Source organism: Solanum verrucosum, unplaced genomic scaffold, assembly GCF_900185275.1.
Source record: "Solanum verrucosum unplaced genomic scaffold, falcon-dt-bn FXZP01000103.1, whole genome shotgun sequence".
In the NCBI taxonomy this organism is placed as follows: Eukaryota; Viridiplantae; Streptophyta; class Magnoliopsida; order Solanales; family Solanaceae; genus Solanum; species Solanum verrucosum.
In genome coordinates, this window is record NW_026020048.1 from 7,834,983 (window position 1) to 7,853,091 (window position 18,109).

The window sequence follows — 18,109 nt, forward strand, 5'->3', positions numbered from 1 at the left end:
AAAACCAAATGAATGTGTGAAATCGGATGCATATATGTGATCCCACGCCACAAAAGAGTGCAACTTCAGTGTGGATCACTCACCTACTTCCTCCCCAATTATGATAGTAGCTCAAGTTCACGACACATTTAGCGTCCACAAGGTTTCCCTATTTCTATGGCCAATATTGAAGAAGTGAAAAAGCTAATGTATCAAGGTAAGTTTGTGTGAAGAGTCCCACATCGTTCCTTTAAGGGATGAGTGGTTTCCTCAATATGGCTCGGACAATTCTCACCTTTTGAGCTAACATTTGAGGTTGATTTAGGCCCAAAATCCATTTCTTTGAGAGGAGGTGTGAAAAGTCATACATCAGCCCTTCAAGGGATGGGTGATCTCTTTTATACGGCTAAGGAAACCTCTTGAGCTAATCTCTTGGGTTGAGTTAGGTTTAATATTCATTTATCTTCTTTTCACCGGACAATAGGTTTAATATCCATTTATCTTCTTTTCACCGGACACATTATGAGGAGGAAAAAAGTACATTTATCTTCTTTTCACCGGACAGATTAGGAGGAGAAAAAAAGAGTACTAACTTGTAAGATGCTATAACAGATTTATCTCCTGGACATGCTCTGCCATTAAGGAGAATGTTAAGAATTTATATGCCCAAATACTGATATCTACTATAAGAGCTGCCTTAGAACCTAGAGACACATGTTAAAGTTGTGCGGGTCTAGGCTCAAAGCGGACAATATTAATACTGAGTTGAGCCTCCAGCAACTCTCATGCTAAATATTAGAAGAGAAATTGGAGAACATTCAACTGTGATGTATTAATTCGTACTAATTCAACCACGACTCAAACTAGTAGTAGTTGGATGTCTTAATTTGTTTTACTGAGTCTTCATACTGGAGATATATATCAACTACATCATCCATGTGAGGTTAGCTAACCAACTATTACAATTGTTATTTTCAGCCTTGAGTGGAAAAAATGTTCAATGTAGAGAAAATAAAAAAGAATATCTCAATAATAGACTTTATGATTAATGGTTGGTTGGTGGAGGTATACCTAATACCAACTAAAATGACAGCTACGTAAAACTAGACTTAACACAGTAGCGGAAGTGATACATTATTTCAGAGATGAACGTAACAGAAGATTGGATTACTAAACTAATCTAGGAGATTACAATCAAGTTGAGACATTGATAAGCGTTTAACTTTACCCTATCAGTTTGTATAATATAATCTATGGATCTACATGGGATAAACATTGGTCCTTTTCGTTATCCTCGTGTTAGCTCGAGATTATCAAATTAGCTAATTAGTCAATTCGACACAAGAAAAAGTAATGGAATCAAATCCGTTGACTAAGAAGGCAAATTGAGCCGGAAATAGTTTTAGGAAAACAAGAACATTTACCTGGAGATGGAGATGGAGATGGTATAGATATTGGTAATGGTGGTGCGTATCCATAAGTAGGAATCCCAAAAGTAGCAACTGGACAAGAAGCAGATGCATAAGGAAGACCAGGACAAAAGCAAGTTGTTTGATTCGAATATTCATCATATCCACATCTTCCCTTTTCTTCGATACATTTACTGCAGGTTTTACTTTCAAGTTTCCATCTTATATCAAACCCCTCTTGTAGTACTTGTGCCAAACCTGATGTATTCAATGACCCTACATTACCAGCACTCATTTGAGGCACTGGAACTGTGACACTGGCATCGCACTTCCCTGGGCCTACAGCACCAGGCAGTACGAAAACATTGTGATATTTGCTTTTTCTACAAGCGAAAGTACCATCCATTTCCGCAAAGTCGGATGCAACAGGGCAATCGTATAGAAAGGTCAAGTTCGTATAGCCAGAGGCATAATCGAAGAGGGAGTAATCCAGAGTGGTGTTAACCAAATCAACAGGACAAGTTGATTCCATGATATCCTCCCTCAGAATCCTTATCGTTTGGGTTGTTGGAAGTACGTTTAAAACTCGATACTTGATGTTTTCAATTTCCATTGTAGTACTACCATCCTGATTGCAGTTGAGCTCAAAACCAGGATAGCCACAGAAGGAAGGATCATCGACACTCATAAAAGGATAACTTAATCCCTTAATATTGCCACATGTATACGTTTTCCCACAAGTCTCGTAGAATTCATTAGGATTACTCGAACCTTGAGGTACATGAATTAGTATAAGTGATGAAAACAGAGTGAGCAAAGAGTAGAAGTAAAAGCTTTGCGAATTCATTTGGAGAAAATTGAGAAATGGATGTGGCTAAAGGAAGGAGGCAATGGATTATTAAACAAGACTATGGTGAGTAGAAAAGTAGGTGGAAATAAAGCATGAAGAAGATGATATACATAGGAAATTGGGTGATAAAAATGACTTCACTTAATGATACTACACATTTTCTTTATTATGGATGTCATGGAAAAAAAAAATCACATTGACTGAATCTAAACTGTGGAGGAAATCAAAGGTGCTCTCTTAAGGAAAATGAAAACTTACCTAGATAGTTGATTTTTCGGTTGTGGAAAAGAAAAAAAGAAAACAGGATCAACGTTTTGGTGCATCTTTTTTGTCCTTTAGTATTTTTTAATTTCTTATTTATTTGGGATTAGGCAGTGTACTATTACTTGTACATTAGAAAACGATTGGAGGTTTGTTAAGCGTTTCTATCTAAACATAAATATGTCATGGACTATCCAACAACCACATATACTATAATTTGCTTATGAACAACCAGGTTTGGTGGCTTTTACCATTTCTAAGTCCATAGATGACGCATATGTAGGATCATTTGGTGAGTTTTATGAGTCCAAACATAAATATTACGCTAATTCTTGGAAGTAACTTACTTAGAATAAAGATGCACCAAATGGAAGGTGGAGAAGAAGGAGATTTTAGAAGTAGCGGTAGAAGAATCAACAAATTGCAAGGAGAGTCTCATTCTAAAGTAGGAAAGCTTTCTACCTAAAACAAAAGGGGGTATAATGGTAGAGAATGATAATTTCGGAATAAAATATAATAGAGTACTATTTTGTCCCCTATTTGATTGAATTTCATATTCCAATATAAACAATACTTAACTCCGATAAAACAACAAAATTACAGGTTTGACCTCTCCAAAGACTTCTATGAAATCCAAGGTTACAATTGGAAATAAAACACGTTTTAACCTTCCCCAAAGATGATTTTAGTTTTGAATTTGTGTGTCTAAAACTTCATATATACATGTTTGAAGTTCAGCATTGTCTTGCCAAATTTCCGGCGTTATTCACATAAAAAAAAATGGAAGCTAGCTAACACAATCAATATACTGAACTTCAAACGCAAAATTTTACAACTCCAATCCTGTATGCTTGACGTTATTTATAAATTGGCTAAATTTATAAACTTCCATGATGACCAAAACCAATTATTTTTGCACTTCCACTGGATGAGAAGGAACTGGGCTTATAATTTTACTAAGTAGTGCTAGTTCAACAAAGCCAAGCCCATAAAAGCCCAACGTTAGGATGGAATTAGAGAAAAGTTAATTTTTGGCCGGAGTTACATCTTCTAAAGTATGGGTCATTTGCACTTTTTACTTATTTTGTTTGGATCTATAATTTTTGTATTTTAAGATAAATTTTTTTTTTTTCGTGATATATTATTAAATTATATTTTTGCATAGTAATATTTCATAATTTATGCCTTTGCTCCTTGATGTTAAAAAGCTTATGTCTCACTAGATATAAGTTCGGGGAAAAATTGAAACTCATTCGAAAGACAAAACTTTAAGATTGACTCACTTAAAAGGCAAAACGTACCATTAAAAAGATGATGTGTCTAACATAAAAAAGTGTATATATAAATGTTTCTTTCAATTCGAATGGAGAAATCCTTATCGGCACCGCTCTTCCTTCCATGACGATTACCATCCGCTTCTCTCCCAACGCTCAACCATAATTAAAATAATAAATGAAAATATAGATTTTAGAATAGAATACTCTCTTTCTCTCTATGCCATTGGAGATGATTTATGGGAGAAATTCAGTGGCCTTTCTAATGAATTCCTTTTGGCTTCAACTATCAAAATATACAAATTTAATACATTATTACTATTACTATTATTGATTAAACAGTTTTATATTTAACTAGTGCTATCAACTTGTTAAATGAATGCAACTAATTCACTTATAGTTCTCTTAATTAGATTAACTAACAATATAAGAATTCAAAATTAATTGTCGAAAAAATGCAGATATTAAGAAGGAAATCGGAAAAACGTACCAGGCGGTGTAGCCAGGGATGAAAGCGGTTTACTCTTTTCAGTTCCAGAGAAAGGAAGTCCATTGATGCACGCATTATTGGATGATGACGACGACGACGACGAAGAAGAAGATTGATCATCAGGGCACAAACACCTAAATTCATTAGCACCGGCATCAAATCCACAACGTCCCCCAAACTTTTTACATTCCTTACAATGACTAGTATCCACTTTCCATTTCACATCAAACCCCTGTTCCAGCAACTGCTTCAAATCCCCCAAATCTCGAATTATTCCTCCAGACGGTAACTCCTTTCGACCTGGTACAACTATACTAGCATGACATGTCCCAGCTCCCTCTTCACCTCCAATTGTAAAACTATTCTTATAATTCATTCCATTTATCGGACAATTGAACGATCCGATCCAAGGCGAGCACGCGTAATCGAATGTGAAATTCACTAAGCTCGAAGCATACTCGAATGTATTGGAATTATCTATAGTTGAGTTAAATTGACAAATTCCATCTATACCTAGATCTTTTCTAGTAACTGTAATAATTTGAGCATCCAAATTAATATCCAGAACAAGGTAATTTATGTTCGCAATCTGTATTATAGTCTTTTCCTGATCGTCACATTGAAGCTCGAATCCAGGATAACCGCATTCCTTCGGTCGATCATTTCCCCAGAAAGGATAAGTAATTTCAGTTATGTTTGCGCAGTTGAAGGACTTGCCACAGCTGGAAAACAACTTGTTTTCGACGGAAGAGAGAGGAGAAAGATGAATTATGATGAAGAAGAGTACTGTGCAAGCTAGAATTCGAAAAGAGAAAAGGCCTTCCATTTTGAATGCCCAGAGCTAAAAAGGTGTTGTGAGTAGTTAACTAGTAGCACTATGTTTGCCTGTAGAAGGTACAAATAAATAAATGTTGGGTCGAATTTATAAGTCAGAAGCTGAAAAGATAAAATTGTAAGATATTGACGATGACATAAACAAGAATTAGGGGACTGAAGCTGAAAAGATAAAATTGTAAGTAAGATATTGACGATGACATAAACAAGAATTAGGGGACTACATTGACTTCTTAAATAAAAATAATCCAGATTAAGCGCAATTACTGAATGATTAAAATATTTTAGGCGGTTAATGTATAGAAGTTCGAAATATTCTTTGGAGGAAAATATGTATTTTAACATATTGTATCATGTTACTCCTACTATATTATACAACATATGACGTATATCTCTACTTGAAGACTCAACTTAGATATCGTTATTAACATTGTTTTACACAGTTTTGTCTTTCCATCACTTTGTCATTCGCGATGGTATACTTCATTAGAAAATGCAAAATCTTGATATTTTGAAAGAAAGAAATGAAAAGAAGAAAGTTTTTTCTACTCGTCTAAAGTAAAACTGCAAAGTTTTTGGTTCTTTTTCAACTTCTTAGAGAAATTATCATCAATTGACCAGTACAATCACAGAGAATAAAATACAAAAAGAAAAAAGCTTTACTTCTAAATTGACATTTTCATTCACGTAATTCGATCCTCAAAAAAGAAGTCGAGACTTTTACATTCTGCTATATAGTAATAAGACTTTATTTTTATTTATTAATAACATAAGTGGCATAACTATTGTTCGTTCATAAATAGCATAATTTATATACTATATATTGTGTATATACACTCATATATACTATATATTGTTGTTCACCATTTATTCTGTACTATACAAAAAATGAATTATACAATTTAATATAATATACATAATATTAAATTACCTTTATTATGAAATTCAAATTCTTCTATGTTGGATACTAAAAATATTTACACCAGAAATATACCATAATTATGCATTGCTTTTAAAAATACCAGCATCTCTTTCTATAGAAATAGTGAGTTTGTGAGTGTTTATGGTATGAACTTAATTACATTAATATGTATTCGACATATACTATAATTAAAAAAATTAATTTTTCAAACATTAAAGAAGTCATTAACCACAAAGATTATTTTTAGGCATAAATTTGGAACAAATCAGTAGTTAGTATTAGGTTAGTTTTCAGGCAATAAATATGGAATATATCACTAGCTAAGCGTTAGGCGAGATAAACGAGTGTTCAGTTTGTATAGTAATTGCATCAATTTATAGTGGGGTGGGATCGTGAGGGTTGTTTTTTTTTTTCAAGCTGCACACCTGCACCCAGTTCTTTTTGTTTGATGACTCGAACTCACCTATCCAACGGCTAAAGGTTAGCAATATCGTCATGCTCATGTCTGAATATAATTGTTATTATAACTATTTTATGCTAAAAAACTGCAATGAATATTTTAACATTGCTTAGTTCCGCAATCACGTGACTTTACAAAGAAAGCAATTACATAAGCTTGACAAGAAAAAAATTTAAATTAAAGCAAAAAAAACTCGTGCAGAAATATCAAAATTCCTCATCAAGAATCATGAGATCCTGTAATTTTCTCTCCAAAACTTCTGAAGATATCTGTCCCATCATATTGTAAAATGTTTTCAGATCAGATAGCTGTTCCACTGACATTTTCCCCATTACTTTCCTTGCCAACCTTTCTTTCTCTTCATTCATCTTTAATCTCTGCAAATAAGATGATGCATTCCTTACTGTTGCTCCCATTTGCATTAACCTCGTCTCTTGTTGCAAACTCAATGCTGTATTTGACTGCAAACATAACATATATAATTAGCATCGTTAATTCAATCGATAGAGTCAGTAGGTTCAAAATAAGTATGGTCTTATAGCACGTAAGTGAGAATTATTCATGTACCTCGAGGAATTCTGCTCCTACATCTAAGTCTGAAGTTTTAGATGGCTGAAATGTACAGCCTTTTTCGTATAAATCTCTAGCAAGGGAAAAACTTCTAACTATAATTTTCCTCTTCTTCTCCATTTCTTGATTAAGCTTCAATGGCTTTTGGATTGTGGTTGTGCTTAACAGTTTTTTCTGATATGCAACTACAGCCTTCACAAACTCCTGCCAAAATCACATTCAACATAGTGCTGTTAGAACAAAGATAATACGGAAACAGTCAAATATATCTCTGAACTATTCAAAATGGACCAGTTTTATCCTCCGATACATTTTTTGCTCAGAAATACCTAGAATAATTCAAAGGGTAATACCGATAGTCCAATATATGAAAATTGTTTGCAGTAAAGATCTAAATTCAGTAGAGATTGAAGTTTAGAGTGGTACCTGATAAGCAAATGTACATCCGGGATAATCAAATTCATCACTATCTTCTTGCCTCATTCGTTCCGGATGAAATTGAAGTCCCATAATAAACTTACCCTCAGCAGGATTATAAGCATCCGGATCATAAAATCCTTCAACTAAACCATCAGGGGCAAATGCCATAGGAACAAATCTCTGAGCCAATTTTTTAACTCCTTGATGATGATAACTATTGACTGAAATCTCCATTTTTTCGTCTTCCAACGAATCTTTGAACCAATGGTGCAATGGCGTTTCCTCAACAACTTCTATAACATGCCTATGACCATCATAATTATCATAATCCATATGAACAACCCTCTGATTCTCAGGAAGGTTTTTTGATATTTCTTTTCCGATGTCTTGTATAAGAGTTCCCCCACATGCAACATTTAGTACCTGTGAACCTCTGCATATTCCCAAATAGGGAATGTTCCTTTCTAGACAGAGTTTAGCCAATCTGAGTTCGATTGTGTCTTTTTCCTTGTCAATTGCAGTATCGCTAGCGTGCAATCTCCTAATTTCTTCCAATTCTTCGACGGAGAGATTGGATAGTTCATCGTTGTACAGAGAAGGATCGATATCCTCTCCTTCACAGAGAAGAACACCATGAATTGGTTCAAAACTGTCTAATAACATATGTACCCCGGAAACTCTGGGTACAATCACCGGAACAGCTCCATAGCTTACTATAAGATCGAGATGATATTCTCCTGAAAATTAATCGCAATCAATTTCAAAATCTAAAATCCAGAATTTACAATCTTTTTGATAAATATGTGCAAGAAAAGTAACGTACCAACAAAATCAACAAATTTGTTCTTACGAACGGTACGTCTAGAGACGATGAGCACGCGGGGGAGAACAACTGAGAGCTCCTCGACAGCCATGGCAGCACGATAGTTTTGCTTTAATTTTTTCTTTTTTTTTTTCTTTTTGCAACTACTTATGAGTAGTAGCTAAAATGCAAATACTAAAAGAGATGAGAATTTAATTTAGATAAAGAGTGCTATTTAAGGGGGGAAGAATGAGACACACAAAGTTGAATTAGTGAATGGTTTAGAGAAAAATGAGAGAAAATTGCGGGGTTTTATAGGGCGATCGCCGCGTAATTGGTTTACCATAATAATTTGTCTAGTATGACTAGGAAAGAGAGAGAGAAATAGGGTTAATCCAAATTAAAACAAGTTTAAGGATTTAATGATTTTTCCTTGTTTTTGTTAATAATAATATTAGATCCCACGTGGACAAATGCACATCTAATGGAGGCTCTTCCAAGGCGGGTCAAAGCTGAGGAATTGCTGACCTGGATCTGCCTATATTCGGATAAAACCTTTCTCCCCAATAGGAAAAAATGGATCCAACAAATAAAGTGCGATAGTTTCTCCTTTGCTACCTTTCTTGAACGACTTAAAAAATATCACGTCCACTTTTACTCATTCATTTTTAAAAATAGATTTTCCTTTTTAATACTCCTATTTCAAGCTTTTTTGTTCTATTTTATCCTCAATTTTAATTACCTATTTCTCGTAATTGTTCTCAAAATCTAAAATTATACATCAATTAATATAAACATTACAATATAATACTCATATTAATCATTGTTTATCAAGAAATGTACAAAACCCTAAATGAACAAATAAAAATGAATGAAGAGAGTCCTTGTGCGATTTTATATATCTCACAAAATAATTACTGTAATGTTTATATGAATCAAGTAACTTTAGCAAAAGTATGATATTTATATATGTTAAATTTTGATTAAATAATTATAAATAATTAATTTACAAGCTATAAGTCAAATAAATTGTAACACAATTCAAACTTTAAACATGTAAATTTAAATTATGAATCAGCACCTCCGTATGCACGTGTTTCTTATTTTGTTTGGTGTAAACTCCACGAATTAGCATGAATTTCTCCTAGTGAGGTGGGACAGTCTGAATTTAGGACTTTTCAAATTTTGATTAAATAATTATAAATAATTAATTTACAAGCTATAAATCAAATAAATTGTAACACAATTCAAACTTTAAATATGTAAATTTAAATTATGAATCAGCATCTCCGTATGCACGTGTTTCTTATTTTGCTTGGTGTAAACTCCACGAATTAGCATGAATTTCTCCTAGTGAGGTGGGACAGTCTGAATTTAGGACTTTTCCAAATTTAATTGTTCCTCCACTTTAGGCCAATAATAAGGGGTCTTAATTAGTGGGCAAAATTGTAGCCCACTCCACATAATTAAGTGGCTCTTCCATTTCCCTCGAGTCATTTAGATACTGTTAGCATAGGGTAACTGCTCCTAGTCAACAGCCCTTTAACTACTCTGAAAATCAATGCTATTACTGGGAAATTTCTAGTTTAATTAGTTAACTAATGTGTGAGACTCCACGAGTTTCTTGTTTTTTTTGGTAACTATTTATAGACGAATCTATTGACCACAAATTAGTTGTTCCTTCATCCCAATTCCAACCCCCTCCCCTATTTTATATGGGGATTAAGAAATCATTAATAAATCAATCAATTTTTTTTTCTGTTCCATATTAGTTGATCACTTTTCATTTTGTACGGTGCTTAAGAAATCATAATTTTATTAATTCACATCTAAAAAAACTTCTTGAGAATTTTACAAACGGAAAAATCCTTTTGACCAGAATGGTAAAATAACACATTTCGCACTATGTTATTTTACCTTTCTGAACATTTTTACCCTTTTAACTTTAATACATTTTAATTAAAAATGGAAAAAAATCAATTTATTTTAAAGTAAAAAGGATATTATAAACTTTTTAAATTTCTGCCCAAATTTTCTGGCCATTTTGCATTACCCTTTGCAAACAAATATGAACACTTTAAAAAATAATTAATTACCTGGGTAATATAGGAAAAATGTAATTAATGCCTACTTGATTTGATAAGTTTTTTTTTTTTCACCTACTTGATTTGATAAGGTGGTCAACTAATATGGAACGGAGCAAGTATTATTTTGCTCTTTGTTCATATTAATTAGCCTTTTGAAAAAAGAAATTTTGGATCTTCAAAATTTGTTTTAAACTTTCAAAGGTCATATGAATTGTAGGGATAAAATGAGAAAAAAAATAATTAATTCTATCCTAATTTAGTAAGTGATCAAGTAATATGAGACAAATATTTTTAGTAGTAAGATGCCTATCTAACATGGGACGAAGAGAGTAATGTATTGTCAACAACTTTCATTTAATCATTTAGTGGCATTTATTCATTGATCGGACTAATTTTAGATTCCTATGTACTCCCTCTGTCCCTAATTACTTGTCCACTTTTCCTTTTTTAGTTATCCCTAATTACTTGTCTATTTTGACAAATCAAGAAAGGACAAAATATTCTTACCTATTATACCCTTAATTAATTACTTTGAAAAAGATAGAACTTTTTGAAAATCTTAAGTTTTTAATTCATCCACTTCATAATTAATAGGGGTAAAATAGTAAACTCACTATGTGTGTGTCAATTCAAAAGTGGACAAGTAATTAGAAACAGAGGGAGTATTGCACAATGCTCGCCTATGTTAAAGCATCCGCTCATTCCTCAGTGAAAGGAAGTCTTTTCTGTTATCACTGAAATCGAAAGAAAGAAAAAAACAAGTGCCGTCGTATAGATCGACTATGGATGAAAGAATTGACTATATAACTTTTTATTGGTGCATCCTACGTTAGACAGCCTTAACATTTAGATGTGAAGATTCTTTCCCTTAATTTTAAAAAATTAAATATGAGGTTTATTAATTGTCCTAAAATGTATAATCCCCAACCGTTACAAGAAAGCACCAACTCAGAGTGGATAAGATCCTATTCATGAGATGCTGGACTTTACTAATTAAATCCTCGTCCTTAATCCGTAAGATAATGTTTAGTGTAACCTCCGCAATAATTAGAAAATCTTAATAAAAAAATGCGTATTATCATAATTAATATAATGCAACTACCCGCTTAATGGCCTCATAAAAGCAATTATAGCTAGTTTAAAGGTGGTAGCTTTTGGTGAAAGTTGCAGCAGTAGTGATTGTTTTCTATCATTTTCTTTTTAAAATAAAAATACTTTGGTTAAAAAATATTGATCGTAATGTTTTTGACCTTTGAGAAAAGTAAAGGCGTGAGAGGATTAACGTTTTAATGGAATTTTGTATCCAGCAAAAGACATTCTGATTTCAAATGTCAATAAATATAATACACATGTTTCGTACTAAAATAATTTATATAACTTCGATATGTGATTCTCTATAATTATCTACTTTATTTTTCAAGCTTCCATTTTTCATATTTTAATAAAATGGGTTTTTTTTTTAATTTTAATTATATATTTTAATAAAATGGGAAAACGTGTTACGTTTATATGTAATTTTCAATAGACATGACTGATGGATTAAGTAAATTCTATTATAGCATGTGTATTCCATGAATAACATAGATACCTTATTTGATGAATTGGCTAAATTCAAATTGTTTGATAAACAACCTCCTTTTTGGTCTATAAATTCATTAAAAGTTCGATTGATTATATTAATCTTACCAAACAAAAAGTACGGTTAATTCACTACAATGAAGTTATAATACCAAAAAAATAATATTAAAGCTACAATTAATACAAACAAAATTATGAATACAAAATCTTTTATATATAATATATTTAATCGAAGGATATTTTGAGTGAATATGTACTTATATATCACATCTTAGGTGAGAGTTTTGTAAAATTCGGCAAAGAGTTGTTTTTCTGATAGTTGAATCAGAGTAAATAATTTTTGTTACATAATTTTTTAAATTATGAGTTTTATAGATACTTACAAAGAGTGTTAATTGTCTTCAAAGATATATTTAGCAGTAACTAAATTATTATTATTAATTAATTATGTTAAATTTAAGATTATTTTTAATGTAGTAATATCATTATCAAATGTGACTCCTACTAATTAATTAATTAATGAACTATATATTCTCTACATATCTGTTCTAGCTTAGCTGCTGAAACAAGATAATCTAAAAAAACGACCCTCATGTTAGCAACGTCGATTAGGATACTCTTTATGTCATTTTCTTGCAAATACGTTTTTTTAAAAAATAAATAAATCAATAGTTAATATGACATATGATAAATAAAGTATGATATAAATATATCTTTCCCTGCCTGCTGGATTTTTGAAAAAAGGAGTATTCAATCTTTAGTTAGTGAATCCAGAATCATGGAATATATTTTGCGTGTCTCTATACGTTTAGATACAAGTATCTTAGATATATGAGCTTAAAATTAGATGTAATTTATTTTAGATATACGGTATCCAAGTGGATTCACATATATATGTCTCTCTCACTCGCCTCTTTCCTTGTTTCTGGTATCCGCATGTATCTGGAAATCTTGCTTGCCTTCTTCCTATCTCGCTCGCCTCTCTCTCTTCCTCCCTATTTTCGCGTATCTAATAGCAAAAATATATGTATCTAGGATACCTTTGTGCCTTTTTAAAGCGTATCTAATCGCAAAAATACATGTATTTAGAATACCCTTTATGTCTTTTTAAAAAAAAAATGAAGCTAGGGAGAGGGGATTACAATCTGGGAATCGGACCTTCACCACTGAGTTATCGAAATTCCCGAATATCCTTTATGTCATTTTCTTGCAAATAGGGTTTTTTTTAAGCATGTTTGTAGTTACAATAGTTAATATGCCATGTGAGAATTAAAGTATGATATAATCATATAAATATAAATTATATAATTTGGCACGACATATGGATGCCTGCCTGCTGGATTTTTGAAAAAAAGGAGTATTCGATCTTTAGTTAGTGAATCCCAAGAATATAATTGTGACTTGTGAGGTTATCAATTTGACTTTATTTTAATTGCAATTTTCTCCAACATTTTGGTAAGCAGATAAGTGTGTTTATAGTATTATCTTTAAAAAAAAAAAGAATTAAGTATTTAATATATAATGAAACGTGGGGTGTGCAACTCTTGCTTTCCATGTCATCGTCCAGTCATTTCTTTTTAAGTCTTCACAAAGTTGAGATTATTTAAAATCTTACACTTAATTATTTTATGTTCAAATTGCAAATCACTATAGTCTATAGGAGCTATTCTAATTCACACGGTTCCACAGTTCCTATTTAGGTTTTTTTTTTCTTCCCTTTTGTTTTCTCTTTGAGAATTAATACCTCTTTCATTTTACTTTTACTTGCTCATTGATTTGGTTTTAACTTTTAATATTTGAAAAGGTCGACTTAATTAACTTAGTTTTCTTTAAGAGAAAAAATAATAATTCATTATGAGCAACTTATAAAAATATCACTAATTAGGAGTTAATTATTTAGATTCATGCTAATTTCGCTCGCCCTATTTCCGTGTATTTGGAATGCTATGTGACTGTCACAATAAATCAATGTGCTAACTATATGGGGTTCAGACCCAGAACTTCTTCATTCATCAAATCGACATTCATCTCTACTGTGCCAAAAGTGTCCAACTTTAAATATATATCTTTTAAATGCAGCATGCACGCACGCACGCACGGGCGCACACATATATATAATATGTAATTTTCTGGCAAATTTGGACACCCGGGGTGGCTATAGCTCCACCCATGTATCTAGGTGTATATCACTTGAATTTGATATGAAATTATTTCAAACTATAGGGAGAATTAATAAATATAGTAGAAATATTTGTCTAATTACATAGTTTTTCCATTTATTATTATAGTCTATTCAAGGACACTGTTTAAAACTTATTTGTAAATTGCAGTCAAAGAGTAATAATAGGATCTTATTAACTAAAACTCCAGCCATTCCGGATTCTCATACAATATATATTTTCAAGTTTTAGTTACATAAGTATATATCAAATCGTCGTCCAAAAAGAAAGCGAATACTTATGTCGATTGAGAAAGGATTTGAAATAGAAGGAAACAAAATACTAATAAATAAGTAACATATTTAAGACGAATCATAGCAGTACTAAGCCAAGCAGGGGTGGACCCACCTTCGCCAAAGGGTGTCAAGCTCCTTCGCCGGAATATATATATATACTAGATGGACATGGCCCGTGCTAGGCACGGGCCCAACATCAAAGTAACATAATGTTCAGGAAAGTTGGTGCGACACGTTAAAAGACCAGCGTTTTATATGACTAAGAAAGTCCTATCATGCCATTCCAATGAAGAAGTTGATATATATGTGTGTGTGAAAAACCAATATATATATATAGTCTATACATTACACAAGAATAAAAAAAGATAAATTTTTCATGAACAAATAGGTTTAGTATCACTGTTGTAGTAGTAATGTGAAAACCCATGTTATGGATAAAATATACTTGAAACAGGGACGACAACATTCTCAATTCTTGCTAAACAATTTAGTGTAGCCATCTTTAATCTCCACTTCTACATGTCATCTTTGCTCATATCTTAATAATCTTTTGAACTTCTGTAACATCAAACCTGCCAAACAACACTAACAATTCAAATTAGGATACCAAAGATCTCAAGAAACACAAGCACCACAATACTATTATGCTAATTTCACACAAAAATACTTCTTAACTGATTACAAACTTACTTTCAATGAGCCTTTTAACATCATATATAATATGTTCCAAGTTAAGACCTTACCATACTCCCTTGCTTCCCCCTAAATTTACAAAATCACAATTTCATAAACTACCCCAAAAATCTATAGGAAATTTTGCAACTTCAAAAACATTACATGCATATCTTAGTCATCATTCATTGTGAATACCTTATTTGCGTAGGAACCAACCTGTCTTTCTAAGAAACAATAACATAAATACAAATTTGTTCAATAGATTGAAAAAAAAGTAACACCAACCAAGGAAATGTAAAATTGTCATCATATGCATTTATTGGGATCATGTCTTCTAAAAGTCAGTAATCATTCATTCAATGGCTATTTATATTAAAAGTTGAAACACAATTATAAATTTGTTTTTATGATTTATGAGAAATATAAAATAATGATAGGAAGGATAAGTTAACATATACATTCATATTCCAACAATTTCAATTATTAAAGGAATAGTTATAAAGATCCTCAGAAGTATAATGTAAGAGATAGTTAATTCATATACTGCTGCCTTCCTATGAGTGCCTGTTCAGTCCCAAAGTACTTTAAAAAAAGAAGAAGAGAAATCTGAATAAGTGTTTCCTTCCTATGAGTGCCAGTTCAGTACCAAACTTAAAAAAATAGAGGATCCTGAGAATCCTTCCAACAGGGGTCTATTACAATTTGCAAAATTGCAGGCTTCTTAAGTTAAACTCTATTCTATACTTCTTCTCAAGTATAAACTCTATTCTATACTTCCTTCAAGATTCTATAACTGGTATAATATTTTTCCTTTCTTTTTTTTTAACAAAAAAATTAACATCATTCAAGGATATTCAATTATGGCTAAACCTCTACTGTCCATTTTATCTAACAGTAAGATGAAAATGAAAGGATTAAGAATGCTTTGACAGTTTAAAACTCAATTTTGAGATCTACATAAATATAATCTTTAACTTTCATCATTCAGAAAAGAGATCAGATCTTTGATATATTCAAATATATCAAGTGTCAAACCATAACTTTAAGAATTAAGAAACAAAACAAAGTAGCTACCTTGGGAAAAAAATTGCATGTTGCTGTATGTAAAGTTGAGTTCTATCTCCTTCATAAACACCAAAAAAGAGTAAGCAAATTTTAGTTTCACATCTTCATTGTTGATGATGTTTATATTTAAATGTTGCTTCCAAGAAAAAACAGGTAATACATTTGTTGGATCTGTATTCAGCCTGCAAAATCTTGAGGAAAAAAAGTTCAATTTGTTAGATTTAAAAGCCCAATCATTTATTAACAGAGCAAAATCATTTATTAGAGTAGACATGCACAAAGCTCCATATCATATCTTTCCTTGTAAAAGGAAGGTTGATATTTGATAATGACCAACACAGTCCCTAAATGTACATGAGAAAGGGAGGAATAAAAAAAGAAAAGAAGATCAAGGAATTTAACTGAGAAGGTTCAATGAGAGAGAGAGGAGAAATAAGGTTCGACATGAGTAAATGAAACAACACGTGTCTTCACTGCTACAAACATACAATAGATATTTCTGAAAGGGCATTAGTATACAGGGCTTTTCAGATTTCCTCCATACAAAGCTATAGGCTTTTAATAGAAGAATAGTTGAACCAAAGTAATAAATAAAAAAATGTAAATAAACCAAGGATTTTACTCCCTCAATGGTAGATGCTTCAACATTTTAAATAAACAAATTCTTTTACCGTCTCACCCTTGAGTTTATAAACTCTATTATCAATGATAACGCAGACATAATATCTCTCTCAATAGACAACAAAACAGATGAAAAAAAAAGATAAATCTCTGAACAGTGAAAAGGGAAACGATCAAGTTAGAAGATAAACTTACTGATGAAGGAAAGAGAAAGGCATAAGAAAAACAGGATCTAACCTCTATTGCTGAAATCCTATCCATTTCACCTTTAAACACAACTTTAGTAGAATAATCTTTGAGCATTTTAGAAAATCAGTTGATGTCTCAATAATCATATCTAGCTAGCCTCTTCATTTTACTATGATAAAATATGAGAAACAAATTTTAAGCTCAAAGACAAAATCTAATGCTAAGAGCTCCTAAATGTAAGTGCAAATAGTGAACATCTTAGAAAAGATAACTATCAGTGAAGTAAGTAAAAACTTACTGCATTTAAAAGTATGTATTGACAATACAACCAACTCTTGAAATGATTACTATTTTTATTTATCAATCAACAACATATCTGGTACATCGGAAACATTGGAGATCAATGAAATTTCTGTATTTGCCTTTAAGTTTAATATCATAAGTGCAATTGTTCAAAAAATAATAATAAAAGAACCGCCATTCACCCAAAAATAGAAGGACATAAGAACTGTAGTCATAGAGAAAGGAGAACAAAAGAGGAGGCATAAACTGACGACAACTCATCCAAACCATCCCACAATGAGCCAATGCAATGGAGTTGGCGAGAATTACCTTAGAAGAGGAGAAAATGTGTACGTACTCGCAACCCAATGCCATTTGTTAGTCATCAAAAGTCATTAATCCTGCAAAAATCAAGTAAAATCATCGAGATATAGTAATGGGATCCAAGTTTTCAACAATCAATAGAACGGAGCTCAGCGTCACAGTTGTGTTATACTGAGAACATATGAAAAGATTATAGAAATGAAGAAGTGGAGACAGAACACTAATTTTTCAAACAAATTTTGATCTTACTACTGTCAACAGAGAGAAAAGGAGAAAAATTAGAAAGCAAAAATTGATATCCTAATAAATAGAATAACATAATCATGTTAACGGGCAAATGTATATAGAACTGGACAACCAAGAATTAATAAATTCAAATATTAAAATTATACAAAATCAAATGATCCTATAAAGGAATTCTTGGCAATTATCAAAGTGAGAGCCTATAACATCAACCCCAATAAATTAGGGTAGGCTACAGAATCTTACGGATCATGTTACTCCATTGAACATCCAATTCCCTAACTTATATAATCCACATGCACTGAAATTGTTCACTTGT

The 18,109-nt window shown here is 31.9% G+C and overlaps 2 protein-coding genes across 2 annotated transcripts; both read right to left on the minus strand.

Annotated features, from left to right (window-relative positions):
• Nucleotides 1-1,338: 1,338 nt before the first annotated feature.
• On the minus strand, nucleotides 1,339-5,089 carry LOC125822055 (LEAF RUST 10 DISEASE-RESISTANCE LOCUS RECEPTOR-LIKE PROTEIN KINASE-like 2.7). Its single transcript, XM_049501429.1, has 2 exons — nucleotides 4,264-5,089; nucleotides 1,339-2,159 (listed from the first exon to the last, which is right to left on the minus strand). Exons 1-2 carry the CDS (start codon nucleotides 5,087-5,089, stop codon nucleotides 1,339-1,341), a joined length of 1,647 nt encoding a protein of 548 aa, XP_049357386.1.
• A 1,430-nt stretch (nucleotides 5,090-6,519) lies between these two features.
• LOC125822350 (putative glutamine amidotransferase GAT1_2.1) lies at nucleotides 6,520-8,544 on the minus strand. The gene is made up of 4 exons (XM_049501746.1): nucleotides 8,293-8,544; nucleotides 7,476-8,206; nucleotides 7,047-7,253; nucleotides 6,520-6,940 (listed from the first exon to the last, which is right to left on the minus strand). Exons 1-4 carry the CDS (start codon nucleotides 8,381-8,383, stop codon nucleotides 6,686-6,688), a joined length of 1,284 nt encoding a protein of 427 aa, XP_049357703.1. The 5' UTR covers nucleotides 8,384-8,544; the 3' UTR covers nucleotides 6,520-6,685.
• Nucleotides 8,545-18,109: the final 9,565 nt, after the last annotated feature.

What these genes read in the sequence shown, in the direction of transcription:
- LOC125822055 (XM_049501429.1), bottom strand. Translation starts at nt 5,089, where the DNA reads ATGGAAGGCCTTTTCTCTTTTCGAATTCTAGCTTGCACAGTACTCTTC. An exon ending in ATCCCTGGCTACACCGCCTG is followed by an intron (nt 2,160 to 4,263) that starts GTACGTTTTTCC and finishes ATGTACCTCAAG; the next exon opens with GTTCGAGTAATCCTAATGAA.
- LOC125822350 (XM_049501746.1), bottom strand. Translation starts at nt 8,383, where the DNA reads ATGGCTGTCGAGGAGCTCTCAGTTGTTCTCCCCCGCGTGCTCATCGTC. An exon ending in CAAATTTGTTGATTTTGTTG is followed by an intron (nt 8,207 to 8,292) that starts GTACGTTACTTT and finishes ATTAATTTTCAG; the next exon opens with GAGAATATCATCTCGATCTT. An exon ending in GATGTACATTTGCTTATCAG is followed by an intron (nt 7,254 to 7,475) that starts GTACCACTCTAA and finishes TGATTTTGGCAG; the next exon opens with GAGTTTGTGAAGGCTGTAGT.